Source organism: Nematolebias whitei, chromosome 5 (assembly GCF_014905685.2).
Source record: "Nematolebias whitei isolate Nwh7 chromosome 5, NemWhi1, whole genome shotgun sequence".
Taxonomy (NCBI): domain Eukaryota; kingdom Metazoa; phylum Chordata; class Actinopteri; order Cyprinodontiformes; family Rivulidae; genus Nematolebias; species Nematolebias whitei.
Window position 1 is genome coordinate 17,204,432 of NC_056502.1, and position 13,963 is coordinate 17,218,394.

General features: G+C 47.2%; 1 protein-coding gene across 1 annotated transcript in view; it reads left to right on the top strand.

Annotated features, from left to right (window-relative positions):
• Positions 1–13,178, top strand: part of LOC119409732 (histone-lysine N-methyltransferase ASH1L) — a 21,319-nt gene extending 8,141 nt beyond the window's left edge. The window contains exons 2-11 of the mRNA XM_037676632.1: positions 2,315–3,150; positions 4,009–8,047; positions 10,003–10,336; positions 10,494–10,667; positions 10,740–10,831; positions 11,114–11,187; positions 11,304–11,349; positions 11,434–11,474; positions 12,849–12,916; positions 13,007–13,178. Coding sequence (XP_037532560.1) covers positions 2,515–3,150; positions 4,009–8,047; positions 10,003–10,336; positions 10,494–10,667; positions 10,740–10,831; positions 11,114–11,187; positions 11,304–11,349; positions 11,434–11,474; positions 12,849–12,916; positions 13,007–13,178 — 5,676 coding nt within the window. The 5' untranslated portion in view covers positions 2,315–2,514. The remainder of the gene's footprint in view (positions 1–2,314; positions 3,151–4,008; positions 8,048–10,002; positions 10,337–10,493; positions 10,668–10,739; positions 10,832–11,113; positions 11,188–11,303; positions 11,350–11,433; positions 11,475–12,848; positions 12,917–13,006) is intronic.
• Positions 13,179–13,963: the final 785 nt, after the last annotated feature.

A 13,963-nucleotide genomic window follows, 5' to 3' on the forward strand; every position in this document is an offset into this window, starting at 1 on the left:
TGTGTGTGTGTGTGTGAAAGACACCGTTTTCGTATGACAACCCAGTGACAAGGATGCCTGCAGTACCAGCACAACGTTATGACGTCACACGCGCCATTGAGTTTACATTTGTGAATATTTACAAATTTGCACTGTTCGAGTGTTGTCATTGTGTTAGAGAGAGTAAATGTCATGAATAAATTTGACATTAAACAAAATCCAAGTTGAAGTGTTACATCATTTTCAGCCCCTTTTTGGCATCGGCATTTGGTAGCAGACCAAATTAAACTAAGACCATGCAGAATAATGTATTTTAATCCCACAGCAGTGAAAGTTATGTAGTCTCTGTAATTAGGTCTAGGGGGAAAATATTGGTATTGGCATCGATTATTGGCCAAATAAGTTTTGACATATTGGCGTATCTGATATCGGCCAAAAATACAATATCATGCATCCCTAATATTAAGGCCAAAGAAACCCAAGCCAACCCTAACTATAGGATTTATCAAAAAGGAAAGACTTAAGACTAATCTTAAAAGTAGACAACGTGTTAGCTTCACAGACAGAAACTGGAAGTTGGTCCCACAAGAGAGGAACCTGATAACTGAAAGCTCTGTCTCAGAAACTCTAGGAACCTCAAGTAAACCTGTAGTTTGAAAGTGAAGTTCCTTGTTTTTTGATTTGACTAAAAGTTTTTGCACATTGCCTCTTTGTTTGAGGCTTTTTTATTCTGCGCTTTTTGTTCGCCTGTCCAGTTGGATGTCAGAGAGTGAGAGGCACAGGTGTGTGGTAACCATGGTGACCTCACCTGCAACAGCTCTTTGATCCTGGTTTTACCCTTCATTACGTTTATGTAGATGAAAAACTAAGAATCATTTTTTAAAAGTCCCAACTTGGGCTTTGTTGAAGAAAGTTGATTTATGCTAGGATGTTGGGTGGTAGTTTATTAGCTTATTTATCTTATTTTATTGTCATTAGGTTTGGATTTGAAAATGCTTTCCAGTACTGTTACATAAGAGCAGTTACTGGAACAGATGTTGGATTTGTGTGATTCAAATGAAGTCTTTGTGTGTGTGGAGGGACCCAAAGGCAGGAGAGATGGCCGACTGGGATCCAAAATGAAAACATTATCCAAGATGCGCCTCCAAGTTTTAAGGGGAGGCGGTTCGGCGTGTTGAGAGACAGATGAGCTATTTCATAAGTGGCTCTCGTGAGAGAGAGCCGCAAGAATGCTTGGCGGGGTGTGTTTTATTAGAAAAATGGACGAGTGTGTCCCTCGATGAGAGACGGAGAATAGTGAAGAAGGAGGAGGATGCTTCTTTATTTTTATGGCTAGAAATGCGTCCGAACGCAGCGTGAGTGACGGTGGAAGTTTTTCCTGGTGAGCAGAATTATTTTTTTGGGTGTGTTTCTCTCCTGTAATGTCAAATTAAAAGTCCATTTGCAATGGGGGGTCAATGAAAAGCTCACTTGACTTTAGAGGAAGCAAGTGGGAGGAGGAGGAATTTGCACTCCTTTCCAAAAATAAGTTTTACCCTTTCCTACGGATTTGTGTTACCACTACTGGAAAGGGGGAGGAGGTGAGCGGTTTGCACGGTGAAGAGAGGGATTTGGGCTGGAGAGGAGGGAGAAGAACGACTCAGAGGGAGAAGTATGGTTGTGATTAACACTCATTCAGTGTTTGACTCGACCGTTTTGCTGTGTGGTCCGCAGAGAGGGAGAGGACATGTGGATGGGAAGCTAGCAAGAAATGCATGAAAACAGCTTACAGCCAAACACGAAAACGGGTGGTGGTGGCGGTGAGGGGGGAGTTTTGGAAAGAACAGGAACTACGGCAGCGGGGAAGGGTGGGAGGAGAAGCGGTTGTGGGAGTAGCTGAGAACAGAAGGCGCAAAGACACTGGGGAGAGGAGGGGAGAAGACTGGATCAAGTGTTTGAATCAGCTAGGAGCGGACTGATATATTGATTCAGGGGGGAGGCGGGGGGAGGATTACAGCAGGTTTAAAGAGTGTCGGTTGTTTTCTTTGCAGATTGTGACAGAAAACTCGCTGAGGTTGTTTCTGGGGAAGGGGGGGGGGGGGGGGGGACTCTGAGTTAGACTTCCAGTAAGTGCCAACATTCTGGGAATTTGCTCCGTTGATTGGCCCCTGAGCTTTCTGTACGATGAGATCATCTCTGTGGACACAGACTTTAGCACCTCTCTGCAGCTGCCTGCAGGAAGGGGACTTTCCCCTCAATTCCTGCACTGCTGTTGTTCAACGTCTGAGCTCACCAAAATGACTAATCCCTGGCCTCTCTGTTTCTCTCTTTTCCTCCCCTTCTCTTTCTGCCTCAGATTCACGCAGCTCAAGCCTGACGGACCTTTTCCTCGCTGGATGTAAGAAGACCTCAGCTGCTCTTGGATGGTGAAAGGATCTATTTTTGTAACCTTTCTGATACATTCCTTCAGTCTTCTCTTCACCTTTTACCACGCCCGCCCAGGTGTTTGAATAGTGGGAACTCCAGAGCACCTTACTCCTCCCCCCGACTTCTCTGATGGACCAGAGAGTGAAGGGGGGGACCCCTCCAACCACCGCCTCCGCTTTGGATGCCAATTCAGCACCTGAGGACGCCAAGCAGGACCAAGTGGCTGAGAGAAAAAGGAGAAGCGAAGATGAAGGGAAGAAAGAGGAGGAGAAAAGAGGATGTAAGAGGGAAGGAGACAAGGGAGCAGTGCTGGAGGTGCTCATCGAGGGACGCTGTGGAGGCGTGGGGCAGCAGGAGCTGCAGATCTCTGGCAGGGAGACGAACTGCCCCGAGGGGAACGTGCGAGTCCGGATTGGGCTCCAAGCCAAGCGCACCAAAAAGCCCCCAAAAATTTTGGAGAGCTACGTGTGCAAGCCCACCATCAGGACCTACCAGAGACATGGTAGGGGGGGACTGCTGCGGGCAGATGGAGAAGGAAAACCCATCCAGCAGAGTAAAGGCAGCTCAACCACAAATGAGGCGAACAGAGAACATTGCGTGGGCTTGGATGCTACCCAGGCCACATCCAAAAAGACTGTATCTGCTGCTTCACAACCTCTGACATCGTCATCTTCATCACCACAACCTTTGTCATTATCCTCATCAAAGTCTACCCCAGCCTCAGTCCCTGCAACAACCAGCCAGGGGACCAAGACTACCAAGCAGGTAGGTTAAATGTACTGGAAACACATAAAGTTCCCCTTCAGCCAGCTGCCAGCAGTAAATCTGGCACTGAGCGGCGTTAGCTTGAAATGGAGGAGACAAATGAAGGTTTTTATTTATTATTAATTAAACACATTTACTGCTGCTCTTGTTCTGATTTTTACAGTTAACCCCCAGCCTCAGAGATGCTTCAAAATGGTGCAAAGTCACCCAGCTCTGTCATGAAACAGGCTATTGTCTCGGCACTGAAACCTAAGCAGCACATTCGAATTAACAGGACTAAAAATAGGACAACAGCACGGCAACCACTTGGAGTTATTACAAACACTGGACCATCGGTTCTTATGATAATCACCCAAGGGGGAGCTTATAGCTTTAGATGCTCAAACGCCACTCAAGCAGATGCATAACAAAATTACAAAACAAGTATGAAATGTCAAGCCGTCTCTTCAGTATTAGTGGCAATTTATAGCTACCAATAACAACATTCTCTGTCTCTCGTTCAGTTGCTGCTTGGCTCTCTAGATCTATTCCTCTATTCTATTTTTACTCTTTTCTCTGGTTGCTCTCATTTATCTTTCACTCCCTCCTTCTGTCCTGGTCCCACTTCGTTTCTCTGCCTTTGCATTTCTCCTTTTTTGACCCCATTCCTGTTTTCATCACCTAGCTCTCTCCTTTTCTGCAGTTTGCCCTCATTTCTACATCTTGCTCGAGTCATTTTGTCCTCCCGCTCTCTTTAAATAGACGGGCAATAACACAATATTTTTCAGCCACTGTCTCGTTTCGAGTGTCCTTTACTTCTGTCTGCAGCAGCCGGATGGATGTCAAAGCCATATTTCTGTCTGTGTTTGAATTCCCCAGGTTCCCATCAAGCTGGCCGATAAGGCAGAAGAGAATTCAAATAGCTCATCGGAGAGAGTGAAAAAAGACAAGCTTCCAAGTATCAATGGTCAGCCTATCCCTGCAGGACCTAAACCCTGCTCACCCCTAACAGACCAGACAGCTTCAACCGCTCGATTCGCCACAAGCAACCCAAAAGTCTCCACGTTGGACACCAGGAATGAAGGGAGCAGCTCCAAAAAACACAATGGTTTGGTTCAGACATCAAAACAGAAGGGATTATCAGATGGGAGAAGTTCTGCAAATATCCTTGGCACTTCTTCGAAAAGCAAAGCTGGAAAACACGTCATTCTTTCTTCTGCTTCTTCCACGGACTCTTCAGCAAGGCCTCCAGTCTCCTCAGGCTCACATAAAGAACTGTCGGGTAAGAGTAGGCCGGACTCGCCATCTTGTCGTCCAGTCTCCCCTAAATCCCAGTTTTCTCCTGATGTGGATCTCTCTTCTACTCAATCCAAAGATCAGGATCCCTCGCAACAGCCCCCAGTAGTAAAAAAGAGAGAAAAAGAAAAGAAAGCTAAGAAAGAGAAGCGGAAAGATAAGAAATCAAAGCAAGATAAGCTGGAAGCTGGGAGAAAGAAGACTGAGAAACTGAAGGATGACATAACAAAAAAGAAGAAAGAGAAGGGGAAGGATGGAAAATCAAGAAACAATAAAGAAAAGGCTCAGAAACAAAGAACTGATGATTCGTGGGAGGATGAGCTAAAGACGGAGAGAGGAAAGGTTGAAAAAAGGGAAAAGCTCAGTCCAGATGGACAAAGGACAGTGGATACTGTAAAATGTGGTGAAGCAACTTGTAAACAAGATAAAACCTGTAAAGTAGTGACAGAGAAGGAAAAGACAGAGGACAAGCTAGATGAACAAGCCGAGCCTTCAACAACAGGTGATCCCAGTAAATCAAAGGAACAAGACGTCTCGAGATGTTCAGCTGTGCCTCCAGCCCACTCCACTTCGTCCGCTCCTCCCCCCCTGCTTTCGCCTTCTGCCCATGCCCCCATTTCTCCCCCTTCTTCACCCCAAGAGCAGGACAGCCGACCACTCAAGAAACGCAAAGCTAGAAGGCCCAGCTGGACGAAGCTGGTGCATCGTGCCCACAGGATGGACAGTCAGGAAGACCATTCAGAGTCCTTGCATAATCCCTCACCAAGTTTTCCTCAGATTACCAAGGCGCCGTTTCCTGACAAAACCACTATTCATCAGAGTGATGAGTCACAGTTGCCACCCTCTGGCTCCATATCTAGCTGCTCCTCCCAACTGTCGTCTGCAGTCAAACCTCCAACTCCAAAACAAACTCGCCCCACATTGGATTTAAGCCCTACTGCTTCATTATTCACCACGATCAGTGTTCGGAAAAGGGGCCGACCAAAATCCCATAGCTTTAGCTTAGATGAAACTACTCCTCCTCGGCTTTCACCGAACGATAGCTCAGTCGAGGAGCTTCCTACTGAGCATGAAAGAGTTCAGAAAGCCCCTGTGCTGGAGCCAGTACTGCATTGTACCTCACAGCCGAGCTCAAGCCTCAAGAAGCGCGGCCGTCCTCCCAAACGGGCCCTCCCTGTGGACGACAGTGAAGATGTACTGGATCACGTCGAGAGGAGCAAAGGCTTTCATCCTTTTGAAAAGGCGAGCAGGCAGCTAAAGATCAGGAGACTGATTAACGAGATGAAGAAAAGGAAGAAGAGGAGACTTCACAAAGCAATAATGTCTGGTTATGTGAGGAAGGAGGGAAGGGGAGTAGAGGCAGCTGGTGGTAAAACCTCACTGGGAATGTGTAAATCGTTTGAGACTACAACGGTTCACACGCTCTCAGCCCTGTCCTCCTCATTCGGGAGCAAGCTGGGCCCTCAGATCAATGTGAGCAAGAGAGGGACCATTTACATGGGCAAGAGGCGAGGACGTAAGCCCAAATCCCAAACAGCAAACCGAAATTCCAGCTCCCAGTGCTCCACTCAGCCGTCTCTGTTTACCAGTCACTCTGAAGCATCTCTCTTCTCATCTAACCAGCCTCCACCCTTTCACCCCTTCCCTTCCCCATCTCTTACCCACTCCAGTGGTGCCCAAAGTCCATACAGTGATGGCAGCCTCACGGAACCAACATCCTCTTTCCTTTTTTCTCACCATTTCTCCCTGCCTTCCCCAACCTCTTCCTGTACATCCCCTCGTCCTCCTTCCTCTTCCTCCCTCTCCCCCTTTGTGAAGAAGAGTTGTCCATGTCAAGGGAGGCATCATTTCCCCTTCCACCAGTCTACATGTATGCTTTCCTGTGCCACTCCTCCTCTGCACCTCACCCCTGGCTCTCCCAGCCACCTGAAAGAGGCCACTCCTTCCCCCAGGAGCGAGTCCCACAGTGATGAGACGTTGCCGAGTGACAGTGGAATCGGAACTGATAACAACAGTGTCTCAGAGCGAGGGGAGTTTAGGGGAGCTCGAGGGATACTTCGGTTTGGTCAAGGGTCAGGGGTTACTGTAGGGCGTCAGAGACTTCCTCCTTCCCCAGTCTCATCTCCCAACTCGCACATGTCCAGACATTCAAATGCAATTGGCACCTTAAACTCTGTGGAACGGCACAGACACCGACACAGGCGAAGGGATTATGACGGTCCCTCCTCGTATACGTGCCTGTGCCCTTGTCCCTGTCCAGGACACAACAAGTGCACTCAACCCGACTACGCTCCCTGCCTTGGGCACGGTGCTGTGAAGAGACAAAAAAACAAACACAAGAAGAAACACCAGCAGCTGCTCATGCAGGATCCAGAGTTTTTGGCTGAGCTGGACGATCTGATCACGCAGTTCGGTGACGTCCACATTGGACGGAGAAGCTGGGCAAGGACAGGACTGGGGTCAGGCTTTGACAAAAGCACTTCTGGAGGAAGGCGACATTTTAGCCCGTCCTCCTCTCATTCCCTCCGCTCGAACATCTTCAGGATCAATCTGAACGGCTTCTACTCGCCTCACCCTTCGTCCTTCTCCACTGGCTCCTCCTTCAGCCCTCAGTCTTTCTACCCCTGCCACTGCAGCAGGAAACTGGACCGCAGGCAGTGCAGCTGCCACTCTAAATTTCAAGAAACCATTGACAATATGGGCTTTTACAGCAGCTACCCCACAGCACCACCCACACTCTACCACCACCTTCCCAGCTCCTACCCACTTCCACCACCTCACCAGTATGCCTTGCATCAGCCCCACCATGCCCACATCCTCCTCAACCCGGCCAGATTCCACAGGAGGAGGAGTCGGTTGCTGCGAGAGGGAGCTTTGGGAGCAGAGGTGGAGGGAGGTTTAGGGGCAGGCAGCAAAGGAGGAGGAGGCAGCGGCTCGGCCTACACTTCCAGTCTCTCTTGTGCGTGGGGGAGGAGTGAGCACAAACATAAACATTGTCACAGGCACTTTGAGCAACATGTGGATGATGACGAAGAGGACGATGGAATGGAAAGAGAAGTTTCGGCTGCTTCAAAGTCACAGTCAGGGTTCGTTCAAGCAGATGAGTGCAGGAGAAGTTCAAGAGGTTCAGGGAGCATGCTGTCCAAAGAATCACCATGGTTACGCCAGAACGGAACTGACCTCTTCTCTGCTGCTGCTTCCTCTTCATCATTATCATCTTCAGCAGAGCGATACAAAAGCTCACCTCTCACCTCCCTGGGGCTGGGCTCCTCGCACCTGTCTTCATTCGGAGGAGGCTGGGGCGGCTTGGGTCAAAGCTGGGCAAAATTTAGGAACCTAGGAGGCCCGGGGTTCGGAAAGCCCAGCTGGACGGGCTTCACTGGGGAGCGGCCCACGGGCAGGCTGAGCGCATCGGACAGAGAGGACGAAGACGAAGGAGATGTCAACGAGCCGCACCTGTACAGGACTTCCCTGTCCCCGACACACACCAACCTGTTCACTTCTGCTGCCATGGCAACAGCGGCGAGGGGTCTGAGGAGCGGATCGTCCTTCAGGAATACAGGAAGTGGAGAGAGGTCGTGGAGGCGGGACGAGCCAGCGTGGACAGAGAGGAGGGAAGCAGGTGAGGATGCATGAACGTGTGACTGTTGGGAGTAGATTGCTGCAACTCTTTATGGCTGGAAACTGTTTTGGAGATAACTTTTAGCTACTACCTCAACAAACTTTAGCTCAGTATCTGTACATCTGACTGAGGTCAGCCGTTTTTGTGTTGGCTAATGTCCATTAGCTTAGCTTGGTGTCCGTTAGCGGTCATCTTGAATTGTATTGAAGTTAATCAGCTGCAGATGCAGTTGTACATCCTCCAATAACTTTCTGAAATCTTCACTAACATCCAATTAGTGGCCCATGAGATATTTTGCTAACAGATAAACAAGGTTTGACACCTACAGTCGGTGGTATATGAGTAGCTCTTGAAGTAAGCTGTGTGATTGTGTCTCGTCTACAACCACATCAAATTTTAGCGCAATTTATAGCCATTTTTGTGATTTTTAGGGTGGCAGCCACTTTGAATTGGGTTGGCACCAAAAGTTAATCATTTAACCAGTCCATTGCTAAAACCTTGTGTTAGGAATCCGTTTCAGCTACTTACACACCTGATGTCAGGCGAATATCTATAAAATTCACCGAGTTATGACCATCTTTGTGTTTTTTTAAGGTCAGTTGACTATGGCAGCCATCTTGAATTGTATCAACTCTAAGCATTAATCAGCTGTAAAGGCACATCTGATGATTACTTTCTTTAAGTTTTGTGAAAATTTGTTCTATGGTTCATGAGATATTTTGCCAACAGACAGACAAGCGAACACTTGAAAAGAAGCTCTACGGAAAGTGCTGCTTTTTGAGCCGTGTGCATCCACAGCTGTCTTTGGTTATTGCCTCACAGGCAGAAAATGTGAGCGCATTTTGAATACTGACAGTAATCTCAATGAGACTGACTCGAGCGCCGTTGAAATATGACAATAGAAACCAAATGAGAGCTAGCTGAGAAAATAGGTTTATGCAGAGAGCCTCCTTTTCACTTGCACAGTGTGACAGATTTTTATATTTGCACACTGTGGTGATGAAACTCTGGTACCAGCAGTCAGCCCGATATAGCGACAGCGCTGCTTTTTCTCAGGTGTTGAGCCACACATCGAAGCCTGGAGGGTGTAAGAAAAGAAATCAGGCTTTTTTCTTTTTATAGACACTTTCAGGCTCACTTTTTCTGCTCGAGATGAACACCTAGCACCTGCACAGCTCATTTGTAGGATTATTTTTAAAGAAAAGGTCACATTTGAAGGCAATATCTTGAGCGTGAATCTGCCAGAGAATCTTTGAAATCATTCCGGTTTGCAGCGATCCTCATGCCGCTGCATGCAGTGGCTGCTCAGGCGAGCGCAGTCGTAAGTTAGCCGCCACATCAGCTATTTAAAGCTTGGCCTATTCCTCACTGCTGGCCAGCAGGGACCTGTTTGACTGGGAAAAATCCAATAAGGAAAGAGCGGTCAGTCTTGTCAGGGAGGAAAATGGAGCAACAAGATGGATGACCTCAGGAGAGATTGATGCAGGAGAAGCGGAGGTCAAAAGCAGGGCAGTCAAAAAAAAAAGCTTGTGAGGGGAAATGTTTTTTTATTAGAGGTGAAATACATTTGTTCATGATGTGAGAAAGTGAAAGGGAAGAACGTTCAGTGGGTTTTTATTTTTCCTTTTGTTCTAAACCGTGTTCCGCTTTGACTGAACGTGCAAAAACAAACAGTGTGCAGGAGTGTGTGTGTGTGTGTGTGTGTGTGTGTGTATGCTGCTCATAGATCATTTTAATGCTTTTCCCAGAAGTGATCCGGTCAGAGGAAATGTTGTGACTCACCTAATCTGTGGTCCGTCCACATGACTCTGCCCAGACTGACCTCACCTCACACCTCCTGCCAGCTCAATCACTGATCCACATCTGTCTTATTTCCTTTCCCCCCACTCACCCCCCACTCACCCCCCCACCCCCCCACCATCCTGCTTCTCTGTTTTTTCCCCACTCGACTGCAGGTTTACAAGGTGACTCGAGGAGCCGGGGGCAGCAGCGAAGTGTGCCAGCTCCTGCGAAAAGCAAACGAGGGCCCGGACGGCCCAGGAAGCACCCGCTGCCTCCCGCCTCCGCCGCCGCATCCTCCCCCACGTTTTCATCTGCAGCTCCGTTTGCGTCGCCGCCTGACCTGTTGCCAGCAAGCAGAGACGGGAGAGAAGCGGGAGGGAGAACGGAGGGCACCGTGCCAGAGAGAGGAGGAGGAGGAGGCAGTGCTGCACAGCAGGTTACAGAGCTGGAGGCCAGGAGGAAGAGAGGTCGCAAAAGAAAACACGGCGCCTCTCCTGGCCACGAGAGGTGAACGCCGCAGCTCGTCGACCTGCATGTTCAATACAACCGCCCACTTCTGTCGTATTAACACGCCGTTTTCAGCACTGTGTGCTAAACCAGTGCCCTCTCTGTCTGTCTCTTTTTCCTCTCTATCATTCTGCCTCTCTCTATGCTCCCTGTTTAGTTTTGACAACGATCAGTCGGAGAGCGACACACTCCCTGAACTCCTCAACCAGTCGGACGTCGACCAGGCGCCGTCCCAACCAGCGATTGTCCGAAGGGAGGACAGGTCGGATGGACCTCCCAGGAAGACGTTTCTGAGAGCGGGGCTTTACTCGGACGATTACAAAACTGCAGAGTAAGTTTCTTCAACAACGCATTGTCACGTTTTTCATGACGTTTTAAAATGTATTTATCTCGTCTGTCTCAGTCCCCCCTCCGAAGTCCAGAACGGCAGTGATAATCTGGAGTACACACCGGGGAAGCACGAGTTCAGCCTTTTACCTGCTCCCATACACGTTGGTGAGGAATATCCGAGTTCTGCTTTAGGTTTATTACCACCAAGATGTCTGAACCTGGTTCAAGATGGCCACCACAGCTAATCCAACATTAGCCAAAAGAAAATATATGTCAGTCAATTGTACAGATATTGAGGTAAAAATTGGCGTTGTAGTCACCCTTCACATACTCCGAGCACTAAAAGATTATCTTACATCTTTGTTTTAAACTTGGGCGGGTTGTGCGTATTCTTTTGAGAAATGCTGCTTTCATCAAACCGATTCAAACATCCTAAATCTTCTCCAGGAAAGTACTTGAGACTGAAGCGAATTCACTTCCAGTTGCCGTACGATGTGATGTGGCTGTGGCAGCACGACCAGGTACAGTTGTGCTTCTGTGTCGCAGACTGACAAAGCGAGAACACATTTGGTTTAGTTGTATATTGAAGAGTGTGTATTTTCATTTGACTTTCAATGTCATTCTGATTTGGTCACAGCTTTACCGTCAGCCTGCTGTCCCCCTGAAGAGGAAGCGGCGTTACTGTGAGTTTATTCAGCATTAGATATGTTTTTGTTCCGTTTAGCTGATATAAGATCAGTATTTTATTGTGTATCCTATTCACTCAGGCCGCCTGAAGCAGAGAATTGCGTCTTTTCTGCCTACAGTGGTGAGTGTTATTTTTTGGAACGTTTATTTTATCAGAAAATGTGAATAAATGTGCCAGATTTAGCCCTACATGATCGTAGTTGTCAGATTGTTGTGGCTGTATATGGTTCTTCCACATGCTACGGAAGTTCCTGTTTGTCAAATGAACATTTTGATAAATTGATCATTCAGTCCAATAAACACCAACTAAGAGTCAATAACAGAATAAGCTGATTGACATTGGCAGAGAAGATTTATCAAGCTTATTATAGGTCAACCCATATATTCATTTTCCTAACAAATGTGGCACCATTTAAATGGAAATAGGCTTTACAAAAGCACTTTTATTTTATTTATTTTCATTTATAGCCTAAATGTATTGTTACAGCAAAGACATAATTGACCAAACACAAATGTCTTTACTTTAGGTGTTATGTTTATAAATTATAAAAAAAAAATTGTACAAGCATAGAGCCTTGGGGGACAACTTCAGGCAAGGTTGTGGGAAATCTGGGGTGTGGAGAGAGCTGCAGCATATCTTGGTGGATGCAAGAGGATATTCATGTCCAATTATATATTTAAAATATAATAATACATTTTAATAAAAACTAATTTTATGAGACTTGTGACCTGTCAAGACAGTGGATCCCAACACTGGTCCTTGAGGAACACCATCCTGCATGTTTTAGTCGTTTCCCTGCTCCACCACACCTGATTTAGTGGTTTAATTACTTCCTCATGTTCTGCAGAAATCACCCATTTATTAAAATCAGGTGTGTTGGAGCAGAGAAGCAACTAAAACATGCAGGATGGTGTTCCTCAAGGACCAGTGTTGGGAACCCCTGGTCTAGGATTTACCCTGCAACTGGAGATAGGCGTCTCCCCACGACCTGGATAGGAAAATTGGTAAAGAAAATGGATGGATAATTTTATTTGTATGCTTATCCATCCATCATCTTTACCCACTTCTTCCTTTTTGGGTTGTGGGGGTCACTGGTGCCCATATCCAGCAGTCACTGTGCGAGAGGCAGGGGACACACCGGACTGGTCTCCAGTCCATCACAGGGACACATAGAGACAAACGAGACAAACAACCATTCACTCTCACTCACACCTAGGGACAATTTAGAGTTACCAGTCAGACTAACAGAGAGGCCCTCCCAGCCGGGATTCGATCTGGTGACCTTCTTGCTGAGAGGCAGCAGCTTTACCAACTGCGCCGCCGTGCCGCCCTGCATATGTTTAGATTCCAAGAATATTTTGCTATTGGGATTGGTAAATCTGGTGTTTTAGATCTTTGACCCACAAAAATGGGCAGATTACCTTATCAAATGGTTTGAAGTTGTTTTATAGTGGTTTGAAAAAATTCATCACTACATTTTGTTTCTTTTCCCAGGAGAGCTCCAGGGACCTCACCAGTTTGTTCCCTCATCTTGATGTCGAGCCTCTGAACAGCAGCGAGCGGTATGGCAACGATTCACGACACAAACCGCCGGGCGCACGTTTCTTAAACCAATGTCTGAGCTGACGTTCTCCTGTGTGTGCCGGCGTCAGGAGCTTTGTGGTGAAGCACCGCGTGTTCCTCATCAGGAATTTGGAGCTGGTGAGAGACCGACAGATCCAGATGAGGATGGAAAGAGAAATGGATGAAGAGGAGGAGGAGGCGGGAGAGGAAAGAGAAGATGGAACCAGTGGGGACGACCGCCACTTCAAGTCAGGTCCATGAAGCAAGTGTGTGTGTTAGTTTTTGTTTCTGTAGGTGTTTGTGTATGCAAACGTGGCAGATTTCTCCATCTTTTCATTTATCTCCGTTCATCGTTTTTTTCTTTGAGGTCCTGCTTTGTGTCTTTTTCCGTTTAGCTTGCATGTGTGCTGTGCGCTCATTCAACCCCATGTTTGGCCCGTCTTCCCATCTTTCCATACCATACTCAGCAGCACAAAACAGTGGTTTTCCAACCACAGAATGCAGCCTGCAGAAAAGTTTCCCTATTTCTGTCATCCAACGCTGCTGTCCAAGAACCCAGCAGGCACCGACGTCCTCCATTAGCAGTGAAACCGCACTTTTGTTCTGCAGATAGGGGAAATGAGAACGTATAATTAGGCCTGTCGCGATAAACAATAAATCAATTAATCGCATGATAAAAATGATCAACCTCATTTTCATTTATCGGCTTTATCGTTTCTACATGTTTCTCTCTTTCTACTGAAGACACTTGATGACAACGGTGCTCTTCACTGACCCCTCCCGTTCTATTTTTTCTTTAAAATCTGTTTTAACTATCCAAAATTGCATTTTTTGGACCGTTAAAACTAAAAGCAGCTAAGCTGAGAAGCTAAGCTACGAGCTACGCTAACAGGCCGACCTCAGGGTAAAAACCTCCGTCTTGTCGAAGCTCCAAAATTCACAGTTGAAACTCGTGCCTTCGTGTAAAAAGTTGTTTTTCTCTGCAAAAAGAAGCTGAGAGCTTGTTTACTGATTTTTTTTATTAAAAGCTTTGTGTGACAAATGCT